Genomic DNA, 15,143 nt, shown 5'->3' with positions numbered 1-15,143 from the left:
GCAACAGTGCTTAATTAGGACGAAACCTTCAAAATCATGAGCATTCATTCACAGTGATATGAATTTTAATAATACCAAATACCTTAATACCTTCTATATCAAATAGAAAGTTTATATATGAAACTAACAACATAATTTCCAAATTAGTGCAACAGTACTTAATTAGGACGAAACCTTCAAAATCAAGAGTATTCCTTCACAGTGATATAAATTTTAATAATACGAAATACCTTAATACCTTCTATATCAAATGGAAAGTTTATATATGAAACTAACAACATAATTTCCAAATTAGTGCAACAGTACTTAATTAGGACGAAACCTTCAAAATCAAGAGTATTCCTTCACAGTGATATTAATTTTAATAATACGAAATACCTTAATACCTTCTATATCAAATGGAAAGTTTATATATGAAACTAACAACATAATTTCCAAATTAGTGCAACAGTACTTAATTAGGACGAAACCTTCAAAATCAAGAGTATTCCTTCACAGTGATATTAATTTTAATAATACGAAATACCTTAATACCTTCTATATCAAATGGAAAGTTTATATATGAAACTAACAACATAATTTCCAAATTAGTGCAACAGTACTTAATTAGGACGAAACCTTCAAAATCAAGAGTATTCCTTCACAGTGATATAAATTTTAATAATACCAAATACCTTAATACCTTCTATATCAAATAGAAAGTTAATATATGAAACTAACAACATAATTTCCAAATTAGTGCAACAGAGCTTAATTAGGACAAAACCTTCAAAATCATGAGTATTCCTTCACAGTGATATGAATTTTAATAATACCAAATACCTCCGTACCTTCTATATCAAATAGAAAGCTTATATATAAAATATCTTTGAAAATCAAGAACCTGGAATAGATAAAGTGTTGGAAGAAAAAGTTTTTGTCCCACCACCTGATCAATTAACAGATCTAAAACCTGGAACATCATGTAACTAGACCAATAAGGGCAGCTAAAGGAAATGGCATTGACATTGTATTCACAACGGGTGAAAATCAACAACCTGGACCATCAAATCAAATAAGACCTAAAAAACGAATACTTACAAGATTTATAAACGGTAATTCCTTGGAAGAAAGAGAAGTTTTTGTCCCACCACCTGAAGAATTAACAATCTACAACATTGAACGTCATGCAAGACAAGACCAATAAGGGCTGCTAAAGGGATGGGCATTGGCATTGAATTGACAATGCGTCAAAATCAACAACCTGGACCATCAAATGAGACAAGACCCAAAAAGCGGAAATTTATGAGCGTTATAAATGATAATTCGTTAGAAGAAAAAAAAATTCTTCCACCACCTGAACAATTAGCAGATGTCTAATTATTGACTTAGGAGTTAGTGGCTACTGCTGCAACCTGGATCTTCGATTCGTCAAGTGGGAGGACATCAATGTCAAAAATTAATATAACTGGCCGATGATCACTCGTTCTTAATTTAGCCGATCCATAATATATTGAATTATAAGTCAAGTTCTTTTTTCGTTTCCTGACTAAGACACGTTGCTCCTGACTAAGAAACGTAATATTAGCTTCTTGATAATCTTGGGAAATGCCATCTGGTTCACGGGATCTCTCCAATTGATCGTATTTTAACAGTTCTGGCCAGTTTGTATGCACAGCTAGTTTTTCTGCTGTTTCTTTAGGCATTTCCAAGCGATAATTGAGATCGCCAAGCCAAATTACGTAATCATGAGAATGAAGGTCTATTGCGTATGGGGAAGAGAGGTTTTTAGCGATTTCAATAATGTTTTTATTTCTCTCAAGCAGTCTATTTTCGAAAGCTGTCTGATGACTACACGCAAAAGCAAATGATGTTGAATGCAAAAGGAATCGGACAAATACGGCACCTTTAGAGCTTGGTGTTGTCCTAGGGCTTACATCGATTGCGTCTGCTGAAACGTTGGCAACATATTTAAATAAACACTCTTTTATAAAAATGTACAGACGCTTTTTCTGTAGCTCTACTGAGATTAAGCATTTATAGATGCCCACCTTTGTTAGGATTTTTTGAATTGAATTTTGTAGAACCATATGGCCTAGACTTTTATCGTCTATAATGCTTCCGATGGTAGGATCATCTACTTCTTGGAATCCCACGGCATATATATCAACATCTTTGTATGCTTCCTTTTTTTTTGAATCGATTGTTTCTTTGTCACCAAGGAGCCAATTTTCTAATGGCATAGATACAACATCTGTACTGCTTTTGTTCTTTACGTTGTACGAACATGCTGCTATGCGAATTTGAAGGGTTGTTTTACTTTGTTGATTTGCGGCCATAATATCTTTTTGATTGTATAAAATTCTTCTCATAAAATGACTTGAGAGTTAAAGTCATGCGTCGAATAGCAAGAACCTAACAAAAACAAAGCTAACTTTAACATTTTAAAGTATTTTTTTTATTTGGAACTGAAAAATCATAATTATTACTAAGACAACTTAAATATTTTTGCAGTTTACATAATAACCTTAGCGATTCTGAACTGAGAACGAAAATAAAATTCATTTTGATTTTTTTTTTTCTATAGAAATAAAACACGCCGTCATAGAGATCCTCAGTTTTGGAGTTAAGCCAAAGAAAAGCTTGGTTCTAGGACACAATTATAAATTTGAACTGAGAGATGAAATAAAATTATTTTATTTAAAATTCTAGTTTCATTGGACAAATCCGATTTTTGTTAAACCCTAAAAAAGATATTTCATTTTATACAACTATATCTATATGCTTTTGATAATTTTAAAAATCCCATTTTTATTATTTAAGAATTAACGACGCTTCTTGACTACTAAGGTCCTTGCGTCGGAGCCACTCCCATTTTTATCTTTGTATGCAAGAAGATATTTAAAACATTTGCTGCTAAAGTGTTAATGAAAAAACACAGTTTTTGTAAGAAATTGATTTTAATTTTAAAAAAATTTAATTATGAAAGGTAATGAAAGGAAATACATCAATTTCCTTTAAAATGGCTATCTATGATGTTCCAGTCCCCTACTAGCTGAGGAGAAAGAATGGAAAAAAAGAAACCTTTGAACTAGAATATCGTAGTTCAAGTCACTTATCTTGTTTTTCCAGTCAACATATTTTCTTTGTTCTTCAAGCTAAGAGATTGTAAGATTCTTGTATAGAGGTTTCGGACACGGCAGCTCTATATATATAAAAACAAGTTGTAGGCATGTTTGTTTTTTTGTATGTTTTTTTGTGGGACACAAATGACGACCGTGTCCCGGTGTCCCGGTCTGTAATTTATCTTTGAGTGTCCCGGTCGTCATTTATATCTCTCGGTCATTATTTGTATCCCAGTGTCCCAGTCTGTAATTTCTCTTTGAGTGTCCCGGTCGTCATTTATATTCCCTGTGTCTCGGTTTTTAGTTTTCTTTTTCTCCTTTATATTTCAGTTTTTTTCTTTTTTTAGTTTTTTTTTCAGTTTTTAGTTTTTTTAGTTTTTTCTAGTTTTTGTTTTTTGTTTTTTTTTCTTTTTAGTTTTTTTGTAGTTTTTATCTTTTTTTTAGTTTTTTTTTTTTTAGTTTTTTTTTCTTTTTTTGTTTTTAGTTTTTACCTTTTTTTAGTTTTTTTAGTATTTTCTTTTTAGTTTTTTTTCTTCTTTTGTATTAATGCTAAAGCCAAGGTTCGAACCTGGAACCTCTTGGACCTGGAACATAACGCTTTACAAACTCAGCTACTTCGGCTTGAATACATTCGTTTTTGAATTGGTATATGATGTGTCCCGGTCGTCATTTATATTCCCTGTGTCCCGGTCATCATTTGTGTCCCGGTGTCCCGGTCTGTAATTTCGTCAGTCGACAAACATGACGTCAGACGACAAACAACTTCATGACGACACACAGCTCAATCCTTATAATGACGTCAGTCGACAAACATGACGTCAGTCGACACACAAACATGACGTCAGTAGATAGACACACAGACAAACAACTTATTTTTATACATATATAGATTTATTATTGTTATTATTATTGTTTATTGGGTCTTGTCTCATTTGGTGGTGCAGGTTGTTGATTTTCACCCATTGTGAATTCGATGCCAATGCCATTTTCTTTAGCTGCCCTTATTGGTCTAGTCTTACATGATGTTCCAGGTATGGATTTGTTAATTGTTCAGGTTGAGGGACAAAAATTTCTTTTTCTTCCATTTTCGTTTTTTTCTTTTTTTTCGTCTTTTGGCGCTACCTTTAAATTAGTTATATCTTCATACTTCGAATTTTCAAAGATATTTGATTATCGAATCAAGTACGATTTGTAACACCGATTGTCTACTAAGCTTCAAACGTTTGGTTTTCTTTTCAAGGTTTTTGAATTGTTGTAGTCGCTTGTTAAAATATATACAAATATTTTTGCAATTACCGGTTTGTTGCTCTTAAATTGATATAATTTAAACTTCGTCATGCATGAAGACCTTCAGTTTTTTCATATAATGCGTGGCAACGTCATTGCAATACTGATGTATATAAAAATGATGTCACTCACATAAATATTTTTTCAAAAAGTAAGGCTCTTAACGAATTTTCTCAAAGTTCTGACCTATCTATTTTTTAGATTAAATAAAAAAAAAACAAGTTTTTTAAATGAAAGTAAGGAGCGACATTAAAACTTAAAACGAACGGAAATTACTCCATACATGAAAGGGGCTTTTCCTTCTCAACGCCCCGCTCTTTACGCTAAAGTTTGACTCTTTCTCTGAGATTTTGGCTCTCCACAGAGGAATAATTAAAACGAAATTTGTGTACTTATTTTTTTTGGCTAAATGGCTTTCTCATAATTTTGATCGAATGATTTTGAGAAAAAAAGAGTGGGGGAGGAAGCCTAGTTGCCCTCCGATTTTCGGTTAATTAAAAAGGCAACTAGAACTTTTAATTTTTTACGAATCTTTTTATAAGTAAAAGATATACGTAACTTATAAATTAGCTTACGTAAAGAACTTTTGTATTCTCATGTTTTATTACATATATGAGGGGGTTCGCCCCCTCGTCAGTACCTCGCTCTTTACACTAAAGCTTAAATTTTGTCCCAATTCATTAAGAATGACCCCTGAATCACAAAAGCCGCAGAATAAATAGTTGAAATTACTAAAAATACTTTAGCGTAAAGAGCGAGGTATTAGGAGGAGGTGAGCCCCTCGTATGGGTAATAATTTCTGTTCGTTTTAAGTATTAATGCTGCTGCTTACTTCCAGCTGAAAAAAAGAACTTTTTCATATTTATTTTTTCATTGTTTTTTTTTAAGTAATGCTAGTAAATCCTGCGCTCCCTTCATGGAAATTTTCTTCTCCCATGAGAAATTCCTCGATGGAAAGTTCCCCCAGCATATCCCCCTCTTCTCAACCCCTGCCTCCAACCAAAAAAATCCTCCTGAAAACGCCTGTACACTTCCCAATAACTATTACTATATGTAAGCACTGGTCAAAGTTTTGAACTTGTAACCCCTCCCACGGGGACTGTGGGGGAGTAAGTCGTCCCCAAAGACATAGTTATAAGGTTTTTCGACTACGCTAAATAAAATGGCCATCTCAGAATTTTGATCCGTTGACTTTGGGAAAATAATTAGCGTGGGAGGGGGCCTAGGTGTCCTCCAATTTTGTGGTCACTTAAAAAGGGAACTAGAACTTTTCATTTCCGTTAGAATGAGCCCTCTCGCAACATTCTAGGACAACTGGTTCGATACGATCACCCCTGGGAAAAAAAAACAAAAAAAAAAAACATCTGCCTTCTGGCAAAAAATATAAAATTCCACATTTTTGTAGATAAGTGCTTGAAACTTCTACAGTAGGGTTTTCTGATACGCTGAATCTGATGGTGGGATTTTCGTTAAGATTCTATGACTTTTAGGGGGTGTTTCCCCCTGTTGTCTAAAATAACGCAAATTTTCTCAGGCTCGTAACTTTGGATGGGTAAGACTAAACGTGATGAAACTTATATATTTAAGATCAGCATTAAAATGCGATTCTTTTGATGTAGCTATTGGTACCAAAATTCCACTTTTTAGAGTTTTGGTTACTATTGAGCCGGGTCGCTCCTTACTACAGTTCGTTACCACGAACTGTTTTATCAGAGTATCCCAGGATGCCAATGTTTGCTATAAAAAAAAGAAAGAAAAATAAAGAGCCGTATTCAAGAAAAAACACATGCGACCAATAACTATTGGTCGTTTCTAAAGATAGTATAAATATATATTTATATCTTTTTTTTTACCGCAGATTCTCTACTGAAAGGTATAAAGGTATCCAGTAAAGAGTTATCCAATTCTTCGTTAAAGCTTGCAGAAGGATTTTGGCTATGCAGTAAATTGTTAGATTCTGCGTAAGTATTTTTTCATTATCCTCCTAAATATTGTAAGTGCAGAAAGTATACCGAATATAGTAATAATTGGGGGCCTTGTTGGTCTAAGGGGGGGACTGAAGCGTAGGGTATTCCGAAAAACAGGAGAGGATTTGCATCTAAAATGGCTTAAAATAAGTATATTATCCGCATATGCAATATAATAGACATCTACAAAATCACTAAAAAGGGAGTAAATAGTTTTGGATAGCATGCTGTGGATACAAATACTGAAAAGATACGATGAAAGAACACCACCTTGACGCACTCCCGAACGGATTGGAATATTCTCATAAAAATTAGAGTCAAACTTTAACCGAACATGGGAATTAATTTACCAAAACTGAAGAACCCGAACAGAAACGTTGACTCCAGAACTGACAAGGGAAAATATAACTTGAGCATGAGAAACAATATCAAAAGCTTTAGACTGGTCCAGGGCAATAAAATAGACCTCAGAGCCATTGGCTTGATCTTTTAAAAGGATAGAAGTTAAAACATTGTGGGTATGCTGGCAACCAATGTGGCGCCTGAATCCAAAGTGATTTTGACTGTTATCCATTGTTTCTGTCACAGGTAACAAAGGTAACAAAACGCAGTCACAAATTTGTAAACATTGGAGACGACAGTTACGGATCTAAAGGAATCACAAATAAAAGGGTCCTTTCCACGCTTTAACATAGAGGTTACTGCACCGCTTAGAAAGGAGTCAGGCACCAGAGCGGATGCCAAGCACATTTGGAAAAGCAGCTATAGGTGGAACACTAAATCTTGCGACTCCGTTCGACGATGGCAGACAGCAATACCATCATGATCAACAGATTTCAATTTAAGTTGTTTAATACTTTTAAGCACGTGTTCACAGGAGACTGGGATTATATGTTTCTGCTTCATTTTCAAGGGAACTAAATTACTAACAAGATACGAAAAACAAGAGTGCACAGCATAGTTAATGACAGGGAAAATACTAGAATAGTGCTTAATCCAAGAAGTCACTGGAATAAAATCACTAGAAGCAGAGGGTTCCAGCTTAGAGAAATTGATTTCTTGTCTCCATTGAGAATCAGTTTTGGGAAATTCCAAACCATTATACCGTACACTACGCAGATACCCCTTAAATTCTTTTTTAGTCTTCTTTTTAATATCAAAAACATGGGCTACATTTGGGCAACCAAATGTAGGTGATCCAGATACGAAGCCAGAACTTCGCTCGATTCTTAATGCCTTTTAATTCGGAGATATTTTTCCAAATGGAACTACGAGTTTTTAAACGAACTCGGACACGAGAGACGACAGCAGATTCTTCTTGTTTCAAACAGGCAACAATTTAGAGGTAATGTGTTTAACAGGGAGCAAGCATATGGTAAATAAACACTAGTGCACAGCAAGCTGAACGGGATCTGAATATTTGACAGGAGAGCAGCAAGGGTAGAAATGTATAATGGAAGGTCTACCTCCATCCACTCTTATAACACCACTTCTTATCAATCTGGCTGTCAGTTACGGGCAATCGGGGTTGTGAAAAGAAATGGAGACGCTTAAGGCTATTGGGAGATGGTCGTAATCACGCTATTCCTCGTCCACATGTACATCCGAAGAAATCACTGTTGCAGAGGATACACAATAGTCAATGTTCTGCAGCGTTCTGCTGATATGAATCTACCTGTGTCTGGCATCTTTTGGAACAATACGGAAGCCAGCAGGTAAAGGCTCTAAAATAAGTTCAGCGTGGCTTCACATATTGCATAAATCACAGTAGAAGTCGCCATTAGAACCCAATCGTATCCATGACTTTCAATGTTTTTTATGAGACTGTGGATGTAGGAGCACATGGTAGCAAATTTCATCAGAGAAGACAGTGAATTCTGATTATGAGGAAGGTAAAAATTTACCAATGCAACATTACTAATTCTAATAGCCAAAAAATTATCAGCCGAGTGGTACAATACAGGAGTGGGGGGCAAGGATCGTTCAACTAGGCAAGCAAGTCCACCCGAGGTTATCCCTCTGGTTTTACGAGTGTTTGTTGAATAAACAATGTGATCGTCACATCTACGGAGCGAATTGATTCTGACTTGTGGTAGAAGATGCTCTTGGAGAAGCAAGACATCGAGATCGTTTAATTTTTGGCTAATTGAATGATCTTTGTCCTTTCTGCAATTAATGTTGAATTCGGTTAAGTCGATATTGGCAGTCATTTCTTTACCTTTTGGCTCTTTTTGAGAACATCATGAATGACTCGACACTTAAGACAGAAAGCAAAACGAGCATCCCCGCAGTTAGCACACTTCGGGATGTCTTGGCAGGGAGTGTTTTTTGTAGACACATGGGAACCAGCACATCTAGGACATTTTATAGCTTGGTTGCATTTTACTGCTAGGCGATGCGGTGATCGAAGTTTGTGGAGCGACGAGGAGGCCATATATATTTAAAACTTGGAATATTTCATATCCCATTTTTAAGCCCAATCGGAGAGCATTAGAGAGCGCAATAGCATCTTGGAAAGACACTTTCACTGAGGTTGAGTTGTCAATCCTATTTGCATCAACAATACCATCGCGACCAATAAACAGCTCCGCTGCACAAGCTTTATATACGCCTTTCACAATTCCAAACAATTTGTATTCTTTAAGTCTGGCTGTGAGATCCCCTACGAAAAGGCTCTGGAAGTGCTAGGACTGCCGTCACTCCAAAACCGGTACGAAACTCTAATAATGAGTTTTGGAAAGTTCTTACTTTCTAAATCTGAGCACCGTGACATTCTACCTGATCAACCTCTAAAATCAAGAACGTCAAACAGACTTTAAGTCTGACGTCACAGCTAGTAAGAAGTAGCGTCACAAAAAATATTTTGCTGCAGTAGTATCAATCTGAACGAAAATTTTATCGCCCAAGGCTTTGACACTATGAATAGCTTCATGACCGCGGATTTTGGTAATTGCACCCATACGATTAATTGGCTTGTACAAATTAATCGGAATTTTCGAAATAACGATAGTAGCTTGTTTTTCAATGGGTTTCCTAGAACTGTAATCTGAGAGGGTTGGATAATTCATATCATAGACTGTGAATTTTTATTTAATGAACTTTAACGCACTATCAAATCCGGATATTTTAACAAATTTGCCATTCTGTATTTAGGTGGTGTTTATGTGAATTTATCCTTCTTCCTTTTATCCTTCTCCTATTATAAAATTAGCCATTCTGTCTCTTAGGTGGTGTTTATGTGGATTTATCCTTCTTCCTTTTATCCTTCTTCTATTATAAAATTGGCCATTCTGTATCTTGGGTGGTGTCTATGTGAGTTTATCCTTCTTTCTTTTATCCTTCTCCCATTATAAAATTGGCCATTCTGTTTCTTAGTTGGTTTTTATGTGGATTTATTCTTCTTCCTTTTATCCTTCTTTCATTATAAATTGGCCATTCTATCTTTTAGGGGGTGCTAATGTGAAATAATCTTTTGCTAACGACCATAAGAGAGGTAAACATAAGTAAACTGGGCAGAGTTACTCTGTATAACAAAAATATTTATTCCTCCAAAATATTCTCTTACATTATGACTAAATTTACCGAAAAGATTGTTATAAGATGGTAATGTCCAATCCTAGTTAGAAAGAAATCATTGCTAGGTATTAAGAGAAAATAATAGGAGGAATTGAAAGCTGTATAAATATGGTGTTTTGCAAGTTTTTTTTATTAAATTTTGCCATCTCACTACATTGTGTATGTCGCTGTTGTCAGATATCATTTAAAGATGCTGTTGCCAGATATCATATAAAAACTGCGAATTGAGTTTTGGCGTGTTCTACTGTAAAGCTAGAACACAGATAAGGGAGATAGATTCAGCTTTTGAACTTTCAATTTTCTATTTTGACTTTCATTAAGACATTATTAATGTCAAAAATTAATCCTTTTTAATGTTCGAAGTAGCAGGAACATAAGAAATTACTTGTGACTGTTTAAATCGTTCAAGTGGAAACTTGTACAAGTATATTAAAAAAAAAAAAAAAAAAAATTGACCTGTAATTTCCAAATAAAAAGACCTCAAAATGCAGTTATACACTTTTTGCTAATAGGCGATGGCAATCTTAAAAAAAAGAAACGTGGGTGGAAAAACCAGCTAAAAAACATTCTAAGATCATGTGGCACCAAACTGCTTAAGTAGGTGTCACTCTCTTTTCAAGGTGTATAATTTGCAAGGTCTTTGCAAATCTACATAATTATCAATGTTTGAATTATTGCGGAAGTAAAGTTTTGCCAATTTTTACTAATTAGCTTCCCATATGTATTCTCACGTTCGACGGGCAACACTGACGAAAATGTGATGCTACTCTATGAACTACATAATAAAAAAAGAAGAAAATCTTGGTTTTAAGTTACAGACAAGACCTAAATTGGATGAGGGAGAAAAAAAATTAATGTTTTTTGCGGTTTAAAGCAAATTCATTATAGCTACGGTATATATCTGTAAAATAATTTTATAAATCGACATCGGATTGCTTGTGTTGTCTTTTTTTTTTTGCTTTTTTTTACATTAGGACATTGGTACTTTTGTCTTATATATATAATATTTGATTTATTAAAAATTCGGTTTTAGTGGTAAGAACGTTAACTCGACTGTGTTGCTCTTCACTGCAGATAGCGAGCCACAAATGACTCGGGAGGAGAGGAAGCAGGCTGAGCTACGGGCAAGTGACCTTATGGATGCAGGAACTCGTATTGAAGTTGTTGGACTGTCCCAACAGTTCGATTTTCTTCCATTTTATAAGGTGTGTGTTATGTTTGTGTTTATTTGATTCTTTTTCCTCTTTTGGTTCACCTGCATTTCTCTGTAAACGAAAATTAAGCCAGTAAAAAGAACATTAAAAAAAGAAAGTCCAAAAAGTTAATCTTCACCTGATTCATTATCCTAAAAATATCCCAAGTCTCTATATTTGATGCATGTAAAATCTCTGTTTCTATGCGCTCTTAAGTTGTTTTTCAAGGACTTTTTTTTCGAACTTTTTAAAGCTTAGTAACTTGGAAATTTAATTCCAAAATGTTGATTTTTCCCTGAAACTGTCTTTTGGTGGCCTATCCAGAAGGTAGATTATGTTTTGAATTTAAAATAAGGAAGGTATAAGAAAAAGAAACTTTTATATGTGTCTGAAAGTCACACTTAAATACTATTTTCAGACATTGTCGTATATATCATCTTGTATATGAAGATATAGTTTTATAAAAAATTGTATTTTGTTCAGTATTGTATTTTTGAGGACGCATCACTGCCTCCCATGCGAAAAAGTTATTTGCCTTGTTGCTCAAAATGGGGGACTGTTTTTCTCCTATATGGAGTTTTCAGCTACATTGATTCCAATTGTGCAGCTATTTTGGGTATTTTGGAGTATTTGTTGAAATTCTCTTAATTGTTTTTCTCCTATATGGAGTTTTCAGCTACATTGATTCCAATTGTGCAGCTATTTTGGGTATTTTGGAGTATTTGTTGAAATTCTCTTAACTGTTTTTCTCCTATATGGAGTTTTCAGCTACATTGATTCCAATTGTGCAGCTATTTTGGGTATTTTGGAGTATTTGTTGAAATTCTCTTAACTGTTTTTCTCCTATATGGAGTTTTCAGCTACATTGATTCCAATTGTGCAGCTATTTTGGGTATTTTGGAGTATTTGTTGAAATTCTCTTAATTGTTTTTCTCCTATATGGAGTTTTCAGCTACATTGATTCCAATTGTGCAGCTATTTTGGGTATTTTGGAGTATTTGTTGAAATTCTCTTAACTGTTTTTCTCCTATATGGAGTTTTCAGCTACATTGATTCCAATTGTGCAGCTATTTTGGGTATTTTGGAGTATTTGTTGAAATTCTCTTAACTGTTTTTCTCCTATATGGAGTTTTCAGCTACATTGATTCCAATTGTGCAGCTATTTTGGGTATTTTGGAGTATTTGTTGAAATTCTCTTAACTGTTTTTCTCCTATATGGAGTTTTCAGCTACATTGATTCCAATTGTGCAGCTATTTTGGGTATTTTGGAGTATTTGTTGAAATTCTCTTAACTGTTTTTCTCCTATATGGAGTTTTCAGCTACATTGATTCCAATTGTGCAGCTATTTTGGGTATTTTGGAGTATTTGTTGAAATTCTCTTAATTGTTTTTCTCCTATATGGAGTTTTCAGCTACATTGATTCCAATTGTGCAGCTATTTTGGGTATTTTGGAGTATTTGTTGAAATTCTCTTAATTGTTTTTCTCCTATATGGAGTTTTCAGCTACATTGATTCCAATTGTGCAGCTATTTTGGGTATTTTGGAGTATTTGTTGAAATTCTCTTAACTGTTTTTCTCCTATATGGAGTTTTCAGCTACATTGATTCCAATTGTGCAGCTATTTTGGGTATTTTGGAGTATTTGTTGAAATTCTCTTAATTGTTTTTCTCCTATATGGAGTTTTCAGCTACATTGATTCCAATTGTGCAGCTATTTTGGGTATTTTGGAGTATTTGTTGAAATTCTTTTAACTGTTTTTGTCCTATATGGAGTTTTCAGCTACATTGATTCCAATTGTGCAGCTATTTTGGGTATTTTGGAGTATTTGTTGAAATTCTCTTAACTGTTTTTCTCCTATATGGAGTTTTCAGCTACATTGACTCCAATTGTGCAGCTATTTTGGGTATTTTGGAGTATTTGTTGAAATTCTCTTAATTTTTTTTCTCCTATATGGAGTTTTCAGCTACATTGATTCCAATTGTGCAGCTATTTTGGGTATTTTGGAGTATTTGTTGAAATTCTTTTAACTGTTTTTCTCCTATATGGAGTTTTCAGCTACATTGATTCCAATTGTGCAGCTATTTTGGGTATTTTGGAGTATTTGTTGAAATTCTCTTAACTGTTTTTCTCCTATATGGAGTTTTCAGCTACATTGACTCCAATTGTGCAGCTATTTTGGGTATTTTGGAGTATTTGTTGAAATTCTCTTAATTTTTTTTCTCCTATCTGGAGTTTTCAGCTACATTGATTCCAATTGTGCAGCTATTTTGGGTATTTTGGAGTATTTGTTGAAATTCTCTTAACTGTTTTTCTCCTATATGGAGTTTTCAGCTACATTGATTCCAATTGTGCAGCTATTTTGGGTATTTTGGAGTATTTGTTGAAATTCTCTTAACTGTTTTTCTCCTATATGGAGTTTTCAGCTACATTGATTCCAATTGTGCAGCTATTTTGGGTATTTTGGAGTATTTGTTGAAGTTCTCTTAAATGTTTTTTTTTTATGCAATAGACTTTAATCATTAAGGTTTGCCGAAATAACAGTTACCAATCCTAAAGCAGCTTCAAATGGCGAATATTTACCACTTGACAGTTTTTTTTTCCAAGATGTGTTTTTAAATCTTCGGTTACTATGGGCTAGAGTTTGTTTTTTTACTAGGTTGCATCTGACGCTGCAACGAATATTAAAAAAATAAACTTAATAAGCAAATCTAAGTTACTATGCGAAGTGTTTGTTAAGCCTTGGATTTCCGATACTCCAGTAAACGTAGCACATGATACCATAGTACAAGTACGTGAGCCACTAGCAGCCTTAGAATCATGTTCGTGTGAGAATTCCTAAGGAATCACTGAGCAATCAGGAATCACCAAGCATGTACTTCACAATATTGTATGACACCGTACCACAAGTATTTGAGCCGCTATTGTCTTAAGAAATATGTTCTTGGGATAATTCTTAACGGAATCACTTGACGAGAATTTTAAGTATATGTCAAAAGTCATATGCAGATTGACATAGGTTTTCTATCGAAATTAGATGTATCAAGTTCTACAAATCCTGCCAGGCTACATACGCTTTCAATTTTTAACGAAGAAGGCTTGATTCCAGATGCATAATATTTTGGATTTTCTCCTTGAAGAGAAAGCCTTGTGAGATGCAGGATTAGACCCAAAATTCCCATAATTTCCAGATGGTACTTCAACCATAGCACTTCTCCCACCGTTCTGCTTCCGGTGCTCCCAAACAAGCTCTTTTCGCTGCTCTCAGAGCATCAGTCTTGTATGTCACTACTGAATGAGAAAAGGTCAGTCAGCATCTTTGCTGGGGATGTAAGGGAGGGATATTCTAAAGAACATGGGGAATAATAAAATCTATATTAGGGGATATTCTTCCTTCGTCGGGGAAATTATTAAAAATGTAATTCAAACGGGATTTAAGTCCTCAGTTCATGCTCGACTTATGGCTAAATTGGTGAATGTCGTGACTTCTACCAAAAAACTTCTATTTTGCTGGGAATATGCTGTGAAATGTAATGCTGAGTTGTTATTGATTAATTGGAGAAGCCTTAGGACAGTGGATTGGATTAGTGCGCTGGATTTAGGATCCTTTGTCCGAGAGGGCGAGGGTTCGAATCCTGGCGTACCCAATTATTTGGCTTGGGACGGGGGTCCGTGGTGTGACACTGTAAGCTCAGCCAGAGTCAACCCAACTCTAATTGGGTACCAGGAGAAATCTGGTGAAAGTAAACGGGAATGGTGTGTGAAAACACAGGATGGTTGGCCTCCAATCTCCATTGCATTTCCTGGCTGGAGAGCCAAGAAGTGGAGATTAGTATTGCCGCTAGGAACTGTAAAGTCCAATGCCGTATTCTTTAGCTTTAGGACAGTAACGACAATGCTGTTTGAAGCTGATTTTTAAAGAAATTTGGTTAAATAGTCCAGAATAGTTTTAAAATTCTGAAAAAAATTTGCAATTTAAATGGGTTTTTGGCAACAAAATAAACATTTTCTCGGTCTA

At 34.7% G+C, this 15,143-nt stretch overlaps 1 protein-coding gene across 1 annotated transcript in view; it reads left to right on the top strand.

Annotated features, from left to right (window-relative positions):
- LOC136026582 (X-ray repair cross-complementing protein 5-like) overlaps positions 1–15,143 on the top strand; it is a 131,970-nt gene that overhangs the window by 101,915 nt on the left and 14,912 nt on the right. Inside the window, exons 3-4 of the mRNA XM_065703290.1 lie at positions 6,250–6,352; positions 10,968–11,139. Coding sequence (XP_065559362.1) covers positions 6,250–6,352; positions 10,968–11,139 — 275 coding nt within the window. The remainder of the gene's footprint in view (positions 1–6,249; positions 6,353–10,967; positions 11,140–15,143) is intronic.

The sequence above is a fragment of the Artemia franciscana genome, chromosome 4 (genome assembly GCF_032884065.1).
Source record: "Artemia franciscana chromosome 4, ASM3288406v1, whole genome shotgun sequence".
Classification (NCBI taxonomy): domain Eukaryota; kingdom Metazoa; phylum Arthropoda; class Branchiopoda; order Anostraca; family Artemiidae; genus Artemia; species Artemia franciscana.
This window is presented reverse-complemented; position numbering and strand designations above follow the sequence as displayed.